The following is a 15918-nucleotide window of genomic DNA, read 5'->3' as shown; positions in this document are numbered from 1 at the left end:
ATAGAGCAAATTATGGACATCATAAACATCGTCTTTACAGAGAAGATTGTACCTCCGATTGTGAAAGAATGCCCATTTACACCCGTTCACAGAACGACAATAAGCTATTTGGATAGCCTGTACAAAACCAAAGATATTTCAGGAAAACAACCACATACATTATGATCTTCAATTATAAAGAGGAGACAGAACCTGAAAATTAACTATTCCTATAAGTGGCAATGAATGTAACTGAAATACTGAGAGTCTTATTCCTGCCATAATGCAAATGAGATAACAGAACAATTAGAAATTAATAGAAACTAGAAAATAAAGCAGACAACAACAGAGGAAATTAAAGTGACCTTACAAAAACTGAAATCCGGAAAGTGCCCAGGAAATGATGGAATATTTTTAAAAAAGTGCAATCAGAAGTATTACAATATATTATCATTATAAACCTCGTCTTTACGGGAAGAATGTATCTCCGATAGTGAAAGAAGGTAATTCAACTGTTTTAAAAAATGGTAAAGATAAGTAGTACCCCAAAAACGACAAAAGCATAACTGTAACAAACTGCCTCTCCACCTTAGTAGAGAATATACCCAAGCTAGGACAGCATAGAACCAAAATTACTGCCACGTCAAGGTAAACTTCAACGGGGTTTTACAGGAAATCATCTTCAGCTTTTACTGTGACAAAAAGCGCTGACTACTACAAGGAAATACAGCTAGTACTTTTGAAATGAAATGCACATAAAGCATTCGACAAATAAAGCCACATATACTCTTCGACAAATTGTTATATGATTAAATCATCTGAATTTCATTGAGAACATGTACAAAATACGTAACAATGAAAGTGAAATGATATAATACATTGTCAGATTAGTTTATTCAGAGACAAGGAGAAAACAAGGTGCGAAACTATTAAGTGTACTTTACAAAAGATATAAAATAACATTCAAGAGGCCTTGGAGCAAAAATTAATGTTGTGGCACCAACCTATGCAGATGACATAGCACTGACCAGCAAAAAGTATAAAGTTCAATCATTGCTAGATATAATAAACAACACAGGTAAGGAAATTTGCCTTGACGACAAATTACAAGTAATGCAAATAAATCCGATTTTGTGCCTTCAACAGGAAAATGTAAAAAATTCTCAGTTAAACTAAGAAAAACTGAAATAGAAAAAAAGGCTGACAAAATTATTTGGGGCTAATTAGAGACTATACGAATAAAATCTATATAGAAGATAGACTGAAACAGCAAGGCAGAAGTCTATGCAATGTTAGGACCAGGCCTAATGCACTAAAGGGAATGTCGCCAGTTGTTTCTCTGGACACATGACAAATGTATGCTTTATCGTGGATCTCGGAAGGTATAGAGATATTTAATAGTACACAATGCTTTACGTGGACATAAAGCATCTACCTCTCCACACCTGTCAATTAGTACCGAGTATAACGATTTAATTGAAAAAGGTGGAAATCAAAACCAGGCTAGTTACAAGAGCCCATACCTCACAATCAGATAGAGCAAAACTTACAAGAGGTCAAGAAGATGCTACATGTTTGCGATGTGGAATAAAACAGCGATAGTACCAACCATTTCTTTGTACAGTGTCCTATTCTCAGTTCAGATCGAGATAGACATTTATCCGTTGTAATATCTTAAAACACACTTCCCGGTACATTTGATAAAATTGATAAACAAAGATTATGTTTTAATTAGCTACTCACACTGAAGAAACCAAATTATAACGACAAAGAAACAATAACAAGAACAGTATGTTACAACCTTTTTCGTACCAAATTAATCGCACATGAATAAGATTTAGACTATAAAATGAGACATTATAAAGGAATAACTGCAAAGACAATTTCAAACTGAAAATATGTGAAAAGTTTTTCCAAAGACAGTGTACAGTGTAAATGACTTTTATGGGTGATGGTACCGGTGCTACTCACAGTAAGTTGAGATTTACTTCCTCCTAATTATAGTTAAGAACCTTGTAAATATTAATGTATATGTTCCGGACAATATATAAGTATTTGGACCATACGCGTATGGTCGGACTATATACTCGTTTGGTTATCAACGGGCCGGACCATATTAATATTTTGACCGTATAGGTATTTTTCGATAAAAATTCTAACTATCTTTTGCATTTATCACGTAACAATGAATACCATATGATTAAATAAGTCAAAATTTCGTTTTAAGAAACTCTTTATATATTACTGCTTCGAGGATCATTCATACCTTAGGCAATTCAGTGTTCATCGTTTATATTAACCGAACCATTCGAGTTATACGCATATGGTCCAAATATTCATATGGTCCGGAACATATATTCTAATGTTTAATCCAATTTATTTCATAAATCCTAATGGAGTGCTCCTTAGAAAGGAAGAACAAACCAGTAACAGTAACGGATGCTGATTTGTTTTGACGGGTTTTAAAGCTTTCCAGCGCTTATGTTAAACATTACAATTGATCTAGTATACCCACTTTAAGTAAAGCTTTATATCTTATGTCTTATACTTAGATAGGGTAGACATTGTGCTTTGCAACATACTCATTAGAGAGTTGATGTAAGGGTTCTTGAACGGACCACTTTTATAGAAAAGGTTTACTGCCAGAAACTGCGGGATAAGTCCAGGATGACAATAGATATATACCCCTAGTCAACCGTTGGGACCGGGTACCAAATAAATTACCTAAATTACATAAATGTTTATTAATTAGACAAGTTATAGTTTTTCTAAAGAGCCTCCAATTAGAAAATTAGTAGCTTTTCTAAAACGCTTGAATTGGACAAATGATAGCTTTTCTTAAATGCTTGCAATTAGAAAAAATAGAAGCGTATTTAAAAAGCTTGCAATTGGGCAAACAGTAGCGGTTATTACAAGCTTGGAATTTGATAGGTTCTAGCTTTTCTATTTCACTAAGTTGTTTATTTTGTGTTCTTCGTAGGAACATAACAATGTTCCCCAGGGCAACATTTCACTAAATGTTTAATATTATAACTCATGCAAGTGCACTACTAACCGTTTCCCATGGGAATGTTAATAGTGACTTTCATCTACGAGCCAAATTTCCAGGAAATCGAATGTTCCTTAATTATGTTTAACGATAAACCCCGAAAAAACTTGAAAGAATTTCATCCCTCGCCATGTTCAGTGTCTGTAAGTACCCATCTCCCTTGTCGATGCAGAGATTGGTGATCAGGCTATTCGCATATTTCCCATCGGATTTCGAATAAAACATACAACTGATACACCTGTTTCTGCCCATTCATTGATTAAAATATCGAAATTGAAAGTAGTGTCGGTTGATACGATATTTCAATTATGATTTCCTTTATTGAACGATTGCATCTGACAATAAAACTAAAACAAGGTTTTTCATCACGACTTCAAAAGTTTACAGCCACTACTATGACGAATCACCGTCACAGAATGTTTGCATCGCAATGACCAGGCATATGTCAAATTTTCAGACCTGTCCATGTCAACCAATTCTTTTGCATGTTAAATTTCCGAACACTTAATTTCATCTACTGTTTTTTTTTTATGATACTCAATTAGTTTTCTGTTTAGTTTTTCGTAAACTGATTTTTGTGTCTTTTTGTCGTTTTATTTTAGCTATAATATTGTATGTCAGTTAACTTTCTATTTTGATCACTCAGTATTTTGTTGTTTGTTTTGACAAATGTTTTGATATTTCCATACTACAACCGCTGTGTACGTCTTTGTTATTGCCTGATATTTTAAATATACAAAGAATGTGATAATCACATTGCCAAAGCACCAGTTTTCATCCTCTTTTTCGTTCACTTATTCATAGTTTCTAGTGACGGAGTTATTTGCCTCATCCAAACTAGTTGATAAGAGAACTTGCAGGTCCCGTTACCAGCTAGTGTATAGCGTTGAAGGCAAGAGAAAAATATAATGCAAAGCTTGGTATCTCAGACATTCTCGGGTAAGATTTCAAGATGTCTACCCTCGCCATAGACTGGGAATTTTAATACCTTTGACTGAGTTAGATTTCTAGATCTTGCTCTCTTATCAGTGATGATATCTTTCTCCATTTGAAGTTAATACCGTCTTCCATTTGAAGTTCTTTCTATTTCGATTCCAATGTTTATCTGCTTTTGAAGGCTACATTTACTTTTTATATGCCCAGCAGCAAAATAGAACAAATATTTTAGGATGAAATAGCTCAAAGATAACTTAAATGTACAGACTGCTTGAATTGCCAATTAAACAAAATTGTAAAAGTCAGAACAGTTACAAGTATTTTCGTCTAATGGACATTTGAATTTCTGTGATTAACTCCTGCATATTATGAAGTACCAGATAAGAGGTCTTTGTCAATTTTCCTTATTCTTAGTTAAAACATGCCAAGAAAAATTCAACTTATAATATAAAATACAAATATTGTTTTAATTTTAATGACATTTTCCTTTACTTATAACGTTCAAAAGAAGGTTTTAAACCGAGTGGTGAAACATAGTTTGTTGACTACAACCCAAATCGGACGACATTTTTATACCCTCCGCTTTCTAAATCGGGTGGAATAAAGCAATAAAGAGTACATTTGTCTGCCCATTCGTTCGTCCTCTTGTACCACTTTTTTTAATCCGCAACTGCTGGCCATAATACTGTAAAATTTTCACAGAATCTTATTTAAATGATGGTACTTTTGCAACTTCTATTTCATATCTTTATCTGAATAATTTTTGGGGCTGTCCGTAGCAAATCATGGACTTTGCGAGGGATGAGGGTATCATTGTGGAGCTTTGCTGGCTGTATCTTTAGTTCATTTTATTTATTTTTTCAAATTAACCTCTTAGAAAGACTTGTGTTTGATTAAACTCTTAGTTGAAAAGACCGACAACACAAAACTAAGGGAAATTAAAATTATTAGTAATAGGTGATTGATTGATTGTTGGTATTTAGCGCTACTTTAAGCAATTTTGAAAATGTATTAGTAGTACATTTAATTATAAGAGGAAGCGTGAGCACCATGAGAGAATCGCCAAAATCCAGCAGGAAAACTGGCAAGCCTATTCAATTCAGATCATAGTAAAACTCACCTTGCAAGCGCGGGCTGAAACTGTTTACTCGCGTAGTGGTATTAACCATGTGGATTCTTTAAAAAAAAACTCTAAAGAACTTCTGGATAATTTTAAATCTCGATCTTTCTCTGAAATTAATTCTATCAAAGGTTTTGATTTTTCAACCCTGTATACCACCATTCCCCATGCGAATTTGAAAAATCGTCTAAAAGAAATAATCCACAATGCTTTTCAATATAAAAATAGTAGCATACGCTATCAATTTATTGCTTTTGGATACCATACGGCATATTTTGTTAATAGTGAACAAAAAGGTAAAACATGCTACACATAGGAACAAGTGATCAGTATGTTGGAGTTTCTTACTGACAACATATTTGTTGAATGTGGATGTAGACTTTTCAGCAAATTGTCGGCATTCCTATGGGAATGAACTGTGCGCCTATCCTTGCCGACCTTTTCTTATTTTCATATGAATCGGAGTTCATTCAGATACTTATCAAAAACAAGAAGATTAAAGAAGCCAGATCATTTAATTTCACATTCAGATATATTGATGATGTTCTTTCCATTAACAATCCAAACTTTTCTGATTGGGTTCCATTAATATATCCTCAAGAACTAGAAATTAAAGAAACAACAGACACGGCTTCCTCCGCCTCATGTCTAGACTTGTACCTCGAATTTGACATAAGCGGTCATCTCAGTACCAGAATCGATGACAAACGAGACGATTTTAATTTTGAAATTATAAATTTTCACATCTTAGCAGCAATATACCAACTTCACCTGCATATGGGATATACATTTTCCAACTCATTCGGTATTCAAGAGCTTGCAGCTGCTACTCAGACTTTATAAAACGTCACCAGTGTCTGAGCAGAAAGTTGATGAACCAGGGTAGTGTCAAAGAACGTCTCGTCCTTTTAAAAAAAAAGTCCATCGGAAGATACCAAGACCTTGTTGATAAATATTCCGTATCAACTTCACAAATACCGGTAATACATGATTGTCTTAAAAGAGGGGCGAAAGATACCAAAGAGACATTCAAACTCATTTGTCGAAAATAAACTGACGACGCCATGGCTAAAAAAAGAAAAAGACAAACAGACAAACAATAGTACACAAAACACAACATAGAAAACTAAAGACTGAGCAACACGAACCCCACCAAAAAGTAGACATTTCCCAACTCATTCGGTATTCAAGAGCTTGCAGCTTTTTAAAAAAAAAGGACGAGACGTTCTTTGACATAATCCTTGTTCTTCAACTTTCTGCTAAGACACTGGTGACGTTTTATAATATGAAGATTATAGGTACTGACGTTGTTTATCATCTTAATTGCGTGTTATAGTGTTTTGGTTTTTTTTTTTTTATTTATCTTTCTATATTTTTAACCTTAACTGTACATGCATATATATGTTAAGTCCATTTTTGGTAATATGCTTTTTTGCGTGGCTTGGTATTATACATCCCGCCATGGTGTTATTGTGCTATGGTCATTTTTGTATTATTGTCTTTCATTTTTGCTCATGTACTTTGTCTATATTGTGTATCTATATGCCATTTTTGTTTTTCTTTGTTGAAATAGTTATTTGTTTTATAGTGGTTAAGATTATAACACAATGTTGACTGCTGTACCGCAATTTTTGACATTTTTACCTTTTATGTCTGTTTGTTTTGCTCACACATTGTTGTAAATAATATGGATTCTATGCGACTGTCATACAAGTGAGATGTTTAGCTAGCTATAAAACCAGGTTTAATCCACCATTTGAAACATAAGGAAATGCCTGTACCAAGTCAGGAATATGACAGTTGTTTTCCATTCGTTTGATGTGTTTGAGCTTTTGATTTTGCCATCTGATAAAGGACTTTATTATTTTATTTTTTTTGAATTTTCCTTGGAGTTCGGTATTTTGTTATTTTACTTTTTTCAAACGATGACAGGCGATTGAGCACTCTAGACCACCTAGGTCATTGATCCATCGAAATAAGGGGTGAAATGAGTAAGTAACTTGAAAAACGGGCGGATTTACAAAATAACTCTTGATCTCAAAAGATTCGCAAAATGAGATTTGGAGAAATAGTATATACAGAATATTTTGAAAATTCCCGAATATAATATCGAGCAGTGACGAGAACAGGGTCATATTTTTTTTTTTTAAAGTAACCTTAAAAAGTCGACGAAAAGAAAACTGACCTACGATCTGTATTTATTTTTATTATTAATCAATATATCAAAATAAATAATTATTTACAGAGATAACAATAGCAACATACTGTGTTAATTTTTAAAACCCTACATCATCCTTTAACTCCACCTTCCGCTATATAGATGATGTCTTCTCGGTAAATGATTCATAGTTTCGTGACTACTAGTATGTTGAAAATAGAGTACTGACAATGAATGTCGGTTGAGAACAAAACTTTATGACAAAAGAGATGATTTCAGCTTCCCAATTGTGAACTTTTCATTTTTATGTAGCAACATTCCAGCAGCGCCTGCATATTGAGTATCTCACAGATGATGTTCAAGCATTTCCTATTGTGATATCCTGATAGAGAGTTGCTGCTTACAAGAAAGCTATTAAACCAAGAGTTCCAGGTGGTGAAGTTGAAAGCATCCTTTCGAAAGTTTTACGAACGGCATCACTAGCTGGTTGACAGTTATAGAATATATGTTCCCCATAGATGACGGTACGACGGATATGTTGCAATTGTCGTAACAACAATACCGTTCTCTTTCCCACAAATATGACCTACCGAATAAGACTTCGCATCGGGTTTGTACTTACATGAGCAGCAAGACGGGTGTCACGTGTGGAGCAGGATCTGCTTTCCCGTCCGGAGCACCTGTTTTTGGTGGGGTTAATGCTCCTCAGTCTTTAGTTTTCTATGTTATATTTTGTATACTGTTGTTTGTCCTTTGGTCATTTTTCTTATTTTGCCATGGCGTTGTCAGTTTGAAGACGACTATAAGAGTTTGAATGTCCCTTTCTTATCTTTGGTAGACATACGTTTTCCTTAGAAACGGTTAAGCTGGAATGAAAAAAAAACAGTTAATTAAAAAAGCATACAAGAGTGAATATCAAGAAATTGACAAAAATCAAAACTTGAGACAAAATACAAATATAAAAGAAGGATAAAACATCTTAATGTAAACAAAATTTAAATCTATGCGAGACGAATTTGAAAACACAAAAAATAAAATGATTTGAAGCGAAAAAAAATATAAATATCAGATCGTATAGTTAACAGTCAATTCGGTACCATAATCTAATAATATTAAAAAAGTAATGTCAAAATACACACAAAGAAACAACAAAAGTCTTAATTACAAATGTACAAATGTCAAATATTAAAAACTAAATCTTCAGCTTAAAAATGTAAAACGTGAGTATGAGAAAAACAAGTCTAAATGAATGTGAAAAAACTAAGGGGCAACATTTAATGAAACACATATCCAAAATTCCTGTCATAAAGACGAAAACCCATCACCAAAATTTCAACAGTATATAAGTGTATAAGTAAAGGAAAATGAAAATTACATTTTTATTAATTTAATGTGCTAGACGCGCTTTTCTGGATTTACTGTCTTGAAAAATTTATATGTCAGTTGCATTTTTCTGGAAAAATAAAAATCAAACTCTGATGTGCAAAAGCGAGGAACTCTGACGTTAAATTACATGCAGGTATTTAACCGGGAAAAGGAACGTAAAAATGTTTAAATGCAACAAATTGACACAGAAAATGTGACACATTTTTCAAATGAATTTTAAATTGTGCTCCTTTGCACAACAAATATGCAAGCTAGTGTTGACTCAATGTTAATGTTTCTTCCTTTCTAAATCAAAAATGATTTCTCTAACGCTATTTATTGGGGCTTCAGCTAAATGCTGAAAAAAAAAGATTATGAAAAGCATGTCTTCTAGTCGTGTCTGCATCCTATTTCTTTTTTTTTTCTGGCATCTCATTTGGATTTTCTTTTAGCAGATTGTTTCATCTTTATTTGTAGAAGTTTCTGCTACTGATAAGAGTTGCAGATAAGAATGAGTGAAGTTGTCCTGGTTTTCATAAAGACGTTCATCAACAAGAGAGTACTGCATGTTCCCGTTTACATAATTTTCTTGGTCAGTGTTTTCGTCCTTCTTGTCGGACGAAGATGTTGTTTTCACAGTCCAAGGATGAAGAGTAAAAGTGTCCGTATAAGTTTGCGGTGCTTGTTTCCAATTATCTTGCAGAGGTTGATATTGGTTTAAATATTCATCCTTCACGTTGTCTTGTTCAATGATTTCAGGTGAATCGTCCGTATCTCCGCATGGTTCATGCGGCACATCATATATATTCTCATACACATTACTGTCACGCGTGTAATCATCACTTTCAAATACATAATTGCTTTGATCGGATGTATGAATGGAACGACAACTTGCATGAACAGCGAATGTAGGGGCTTCAGTGGTACTGTTATTATCTTCTGAATACAAAGGACAGAGGTAATTATTGTGTTCAGTGGTACAGTTATTATCTTCTAAATCTAAAGGACAGAGGTAATAAGTGTCGTCCGAATTTCCCGTTGCCTCATTTGCATTAGCTATATTCTTTATCTGAATCAGGTTTATATCAGAATTTTCTACCATCCCCAACGCTTCGATTTCATCATATATGCCGTTATATGAAGTGACTCGAATATGTCTTTGTCTTAAATTATTATCTTCGTTGATAGTTTGAACTTGTCTGGTATCACCCTTTTTCCATATCTTCTTGCAAGCTAAAAGACCTAGCATCAATATCATACCGCAAGCAATGACCAATATATATACGACTAAATTCCGATCAAAAACTCCTGAAATCATGAGTTAATGTATATTTGGCTATCATGAGATAAATCAAGAATTAAATTGTCTTAATATGTTGTCAATTTTGTTTTTTTTGGTCTTGTTTACTTTTCTATGTTTTGATTTTTGTATTTTTGTTTTTATGTTTATTGTATTTTTCTTATATTTCGGGGGGGGGGGGTTTACACTTAAATACAAAAATGACAGACATGCACCAACGTCATCCACTTAACTACAGGCTCCTGACTTGGGATAGACACATAAAGAATGTGGTGGGGTTAAATATGTTTGTGAGCGCTCAACCCGCGTCTAACCTGAGAAACTGGTGGTACAACACAATATGAGAACAAACTGTAAAATTCAGTTGCAATTGGCCTAATTCAAAAGATCGGTACGATGCACAAAAACAACTAACATAAAAACAATAGCACCGAAATAAGAGTACTCGCAGTTATTGAAAGCTAGTTCAAAGCCAATTACAACTAATCAATAAATCAGGTTATCCCAGACTAATGTATCAATCATTACACATCCAACGGGTTTAGTGTAAAGACGTCATAAACAGTCATAGGAACGCATGACCGTGTGCAATGCCATAAGTAAACGTATTGACAGGATGTAGGATCATATATATATATAGAAATATCATTTTAGTTATGTTTTAATTTTACAAAAAAAAACAAAATCAATGTCAATACCAATAAAACAATATTTAAAGGTTTTTCTACTGTGTTAAATTGATGACCTTTAAGAAAAAGTTTATTCAAAGGATCAGTTAGTTTACATGGAGAGTATCTAAATTTACGGGCTTTATAAACATCATTACCGTAAAAATAATGATGTGATATTTCGTTTTAAATAAGAACTCTACAGGAACAGCCAAAATTCCTAACCAAATCTTTGTATCTATGAAAGACTTTGGTAAAGGTTTAATTTAATTTGTTGTAACAAAATCCTTGACTTAATTTTTTATTATGAACATAATCATATACATGGTATATTTGGACGTAAACACTATCTTGATCTAAAACACCTTATTGAGGTGACATAACCGCCCTGTGAAAACGACCTAACTGGAACACTGCATAAGTGCCTGCATCTTTTATGAAATGAACACCTTATTGAGGTGACATAAGTGCCTGCATCTTTTATGAAATGAAGAAATTAGTGAATATGAAAATAGGAGATGTGATATGATTTTGTCAATGAAACAAATATCATTTAAACCTTCAGAAAAAAAAATATGAGTAATTACAGGTAACCGCAGGAATGTCCACAATAAGCAGACCCAACACCGAGGTTGACAAAATGTAAACAATTCAAACGAGAAAACAATCGACCTGATTTCTATTTCAAAAATAAACGAAAAACAATGAGGACATAGATTAACCAACGACAACCACTTGGTAACATTGGGACAAGCACATAATCAATGTAGTAGGGTTAAAGCTGTTTGTAACCCTTCCTTTACTTATGACAACGGTATTACAACACGGCAGAGGACCAGAACAGTTCTGTAAAAATCCGTCGAAAATGGCTTGTCTCATCAGCTCGATATCATGCACAAATACAAATAACAAAAAGACAAAAGACACACAGTATCAATCTATGAGTTCTTGCAGTTATTGAAAGCTAGTTCAAAGCAGTGTCATCTAATAAATAGACCATATCTTAATGCTCTCGTAAACTCAATTGTTTCGTTTATCCATCAATAAAGGATCTTAATTTTTCTCTACGCATGTGTGTCCAAAAAATGAGGTAAAATGAAAGCCTCTTATTTGGGACCGGAGATGGCAAATAAAGTAAACATTCTTTCATCTTTTAGGAATTTTGTTGCTTTCATAGATAAATGAAAAGATTTAATTATTTCTATTAGTGCAGAAATATCGGTTGTGGTGTCATTGCATGTTGTGCCGTACATGTAAATGTGACAACATTGACATAGTGTTAATAGAATGAGAATATAACGCAAACTACAATACGGGGTGTAGCTTGCCTTATAGAAACACATTTTAACATCTATGTTTAAAGAAGAGGCGGAAGATACCAAAGGTATATACAACTCATAAGTCAAAGAAAACGCCATTGCAAAAAAAAATGAAAACGACCAACAGTCTACATTAAGGAACATAAAATAAACTAAAGACTGAGCAACATGAACCCCAACAAAAATCGGTGGTGATCTCAGGATCTCCAGAAGGGTAAGCAGATCTGGTTCCACATGTGATTTAGGTAATCTTTTCACAAGGTATATAATTTAATGCCGTGAATAATCTCTAAAAAAAATTGACATCATTGAATATTGCTGTTTTTTTGCTGTTTTTGCAGTTTTACATTAATTTTAAAGAGATTAAAGAAACATTAAAGTAGAATAAATAGCGAACAAATTAAAAAAGCTTAAACTTTTTTTTAATTTTAAAATCAAAGAACTAAATAAGCCTTATTATTTTACTTTATTTTTACGCCAAAAAGTTACTTAATTTCAATCTATATTTGTGTAAGTAAATATCAAAATAAAAATATTTTTGTTCTTTTTGTTATTATAAAAGCTTGTCTATTTTTGCAATAAATATTTATACACTTGCATTTTTGTAAATCCAAAATAAACAATAAACGATTGCTTTCCATTTCCTACATCTAGGTATTAGATATTGTTTAGAATGTTATATATCCAAATCGATGTTAAAAGGACGATTTTTCTCTAGTATTAACTTTTCCTTAAATGTATTATTCTTTCACATTATTTTGGTTTTTAAAATAGTTTGATTTCCATGTGTTTAAGGGCATCTTCTGGATTTAAAAAGTAATACTTTCTTCAGTTTTTATGGACTTCCCCTTTTTTAATTTGCCTTGGAGTTCTTTACTTCAACTTACTCGGATTCGTTGATTGTGTAGTTGTCGCTCTTGAAGACGTCTGTGTATTAACACAACCAAGAACATTATCACATCTAAAAAAATATATACATTTTTGATGAATAATTTGTTAATCAAAAACTAAACGCATAATTATAGATTGAGAATAAAACATTGAAGTTACAAACACATATCAATGTTTCTTGTTAGTCTATTAGGATTTTAGATTAATAGAATAATTTTTAAAATGGTTTAACCCAAAACTACACGCATAATAGACTGAAGCAAAAATTCCGTTGCATAACAGATTCCCTTAAGGTAGATTGGGTGTCTCCCTCAATCTTTGATTGTAAAATGACAGAAAACAAAATGTAATTTTAACTGTAAATAAGCACAAGTTGCAAGCTGCAAAATTGTCTCGGACATTTTTTATATCACGTCTTATAAGGGAATAAAGGCTGAATCAATTTCCGTTATAATCACCTAAAAAGTAGATATTTTAAATTCATTTTTTGTTCAATTGGACTTTACATTATCTGATATACTCTTCTGTAGCATTTTTTCTTCTCTGTATGATAAACCTACCGTAGATTTATTATCTCTTAAGTTGTAACGCTATTTAAAATAAAAGTGGTATTTCATTTTCTAAATTGTCTTTTAAATAGGGTCTTTTAGAAGTATGCAAGTTATAGAAGTTTTAGCGACTCATTTGACAAATTACAATAATAAATCCTGCGTTATAACATAAAAAAACAAATATCTTGTTTTAGGTAGGGATAAATCGTACTATGTAACAAACCACGTTTATTCAAATAACATAATATGCTTGATTTCTTGATTGACAACATATTTGTTACGTGCGGAGGATGGACGTGTTTTTCATCAAACAATCGGCATCCCCTTAGAAAAAACTAAACTCTTCTTGTCGACTTGTTCCTTTGTTTATTTGAGGCATACTTTATATAGGAAGTTCTAAGATTGAATTAAAAGAAACTAGCTAGCATTATTCTTTAACTTTACATCCCGCTATAAAGATGATGCCCTCTCACTAAATTATTCAAAATTTGGTGACCATGTTGAACGCATCTATCCCGTCTGCCTGCTATCTTGACTTAAGAGATAATACATCTACGGTAGATAATAATTGAGAATGATTGTCGGTTGAGAACAAATCGACAAAAGCGATGATTTCAGCTTCTAAATTGTGACATTTCCATTTCTATATAGCAACGTTTCAGCAGCGCCTGTATATGGAATATATATCTCCCAGTTGAAACGATACTTCACAGCTTGCATTTCCTATCATGATTTTCTTGATAGATGGTTGCTGCTTACAAGGAAGCTATTAAACCAAGAGTTCCAAGTGGTGAAGTTGAAATCATCTCTTCGGAAATTTTATGGACGCCATCACGAGTTGGTTGACCGTTATGCAATATCTGTTTCACAGATGACGATGATATGTACCAATTGTTGTAAACACAATCCAGTCCTCTTTTCCTCGAATGTGACCTACCGAATTAGACTTATCACCGGGTTTGTATATAACTGAGAAACACGACGGGTGCTTTATGTGGAGCAGGATTTGCCTACCTTGCCGGAGCACCTGAGATTATTCCTGGTTTTTGGTGAGGTTCGTGTCGCTCATTCTTTGGTTATGTGCTTAGTAGACTGTTGTTTGGTTTTTTGTTTTTTTTTCGTTTTTCGTTTTTACCATGACATTGTCCGTTTCTTTTCGACTTATGAGTTTGACTATTTCTTTGGTACAACATTTAAGTTCCGCCTCTCTCTTGGAAATGCTTCCTGAATATCTCTCTATCATGACTTTTCATTTGTCTTAGTATCTTTGACAAATGTAAGCTATTTAAATACAAAAAGTGTAGCCCTCTACGCTAAGGGTGTCATAAAAGTCTCGATATACATGTAGGACCAAGTCCGCTTTTCGAGCTAACTTGATTATGGTCCTAGGACTGTCAAAATGACTGGTTAGCAAGTTAACTTGCTTAACCGGTTAGGATTGCACCCATCTGTACGCCATAAGTGCCTATAAAAGAGCCATTTGAGTAAGACTATACATTTTCCTTTTAGAAACATGTAGAAAACACTAAACTCTCCATATTTTCCTGAGGTAGACTGTTTTCTCCTTCTTTGCCAAAATGTTGTTAATATTATGCTATTTTCAACTAGAAGATCGTAGGTTTCGGTAACGATCACCTCTACTTTGACAGCACATATCTGTATTGTATTCGTAAATTTGCTATTCTTTACTTTTTTTAAAATGCAGATATTTGGAATCAAAAATTAATTTAGACTCCCTTATCTACCTAAACAAATTATTCATATAAACTTTTGTCGTTTACTTTTATGGTTTTTCAGTCTTGTAATGTCTTTTAAAATTATGCTGCGATAATGATTTAAAACCATGATTAAAAATGTTACCTTTGACGGGTATTACATTTACAAACACAAAGGCAATCGTTCCCATACCAGTTTTCAGTACATGGCTCACAGTTAGTACCGTTTGTCAATATAAAGCCAGGCGGACATGCTGTAAAATATTATTCAAAAACTATATAAAAACTCTCATAATATAATAAAAAAATCTTACAAATGTTCTGTATCATTTTTAAAAACCGACAAATATGGTCACGAATCGCTGTATACTTGAACAGAAGCAAGACGAAAAAATGCAACAGCATATTTTTTATTATTTTATTTTTTTATTTAATGAAGAAAAATTTCCGAGGTTCCAAAAGAAATATCAATAAGTTAAACTGAAGCTCCAATGAAACTCTTCCGGTCAAAACCATGGTTAATTCCATCATTGAAAATTTTCATAAGATAAACATAAAAGGGTGCAATTGGGAGACACTTTTAATGGATTATAAATGCGATTTTATTGACATGTTGCATAAAACACCGTAGTGAATGTGGATAGGAGTGTAAACATGATTATACATGACCTTGGCAAAAATCATTCGACCATATTATGCAAAAGATATCTGGGTTTCAAAATTTTAAATGTTGACACTTGACAGTTAAAGACCATTATGGCATGGTATTGGTTGCAAAAATTTGATATTTTTCATTTAAATGCAATATTTCTTATTTAATTGGTATATTTCTTCATTTAAATGCAATATTTTTTTATTTGAATGGTA

General features: G+C 32.9%; 1 protein-coding gene across 1 annotated transcript in view; it reads right to left on the bottom strand.

Annotated features, from left to right (window-relative positions):
• Positions 1-7274: 7274 nt before the first annotated feature.
• Positions 7275-15918, bottom strand: part of LOC127735500 (uncharacterized) — a 35470-nt gene continuing 26826 nt past the window's right edge. The window contains exons 9-11 of the mRNA XM_052245680.1: positions 15197-15305; positions 12782-12855; positions 7275-9915 (exon numbers count right to left, since the gene is read on the bottom strand). Of these exons, the coding sequence (XP_052101640.1) occupies positions 9056-9915; positions 12782-12855; positions 15197-15305 (1043 nt within the window). The 3' untranslated portion in view covers positions 7275-9055. The remainder of the gene's footprint in view (positions 9916-12781; positions 12856-15196; positions 15306-15918) is intronic.

The sequence above is a fragment of the Mytilus californianus genome, unplaced genomic scaffold (genome assembly GCF_021869535.1).
Source record: "Mytilus californianus isolate M0D057914Y unplaced genomic scaffold, xbMytCali1.0.p SCAF_3, whole genome shotgun sequence".
NCBI lineage: Eukaryota > Metazoa > Mollusca > Bivalvia > Mytilida > Mytilidae > Mytilus > Mytilus californianus.
The sequence above is the reverse complement of the archived record's forward strand: the minus strand, read 5'-3'. Positions and strand labels throughout refer to the sequence as shown.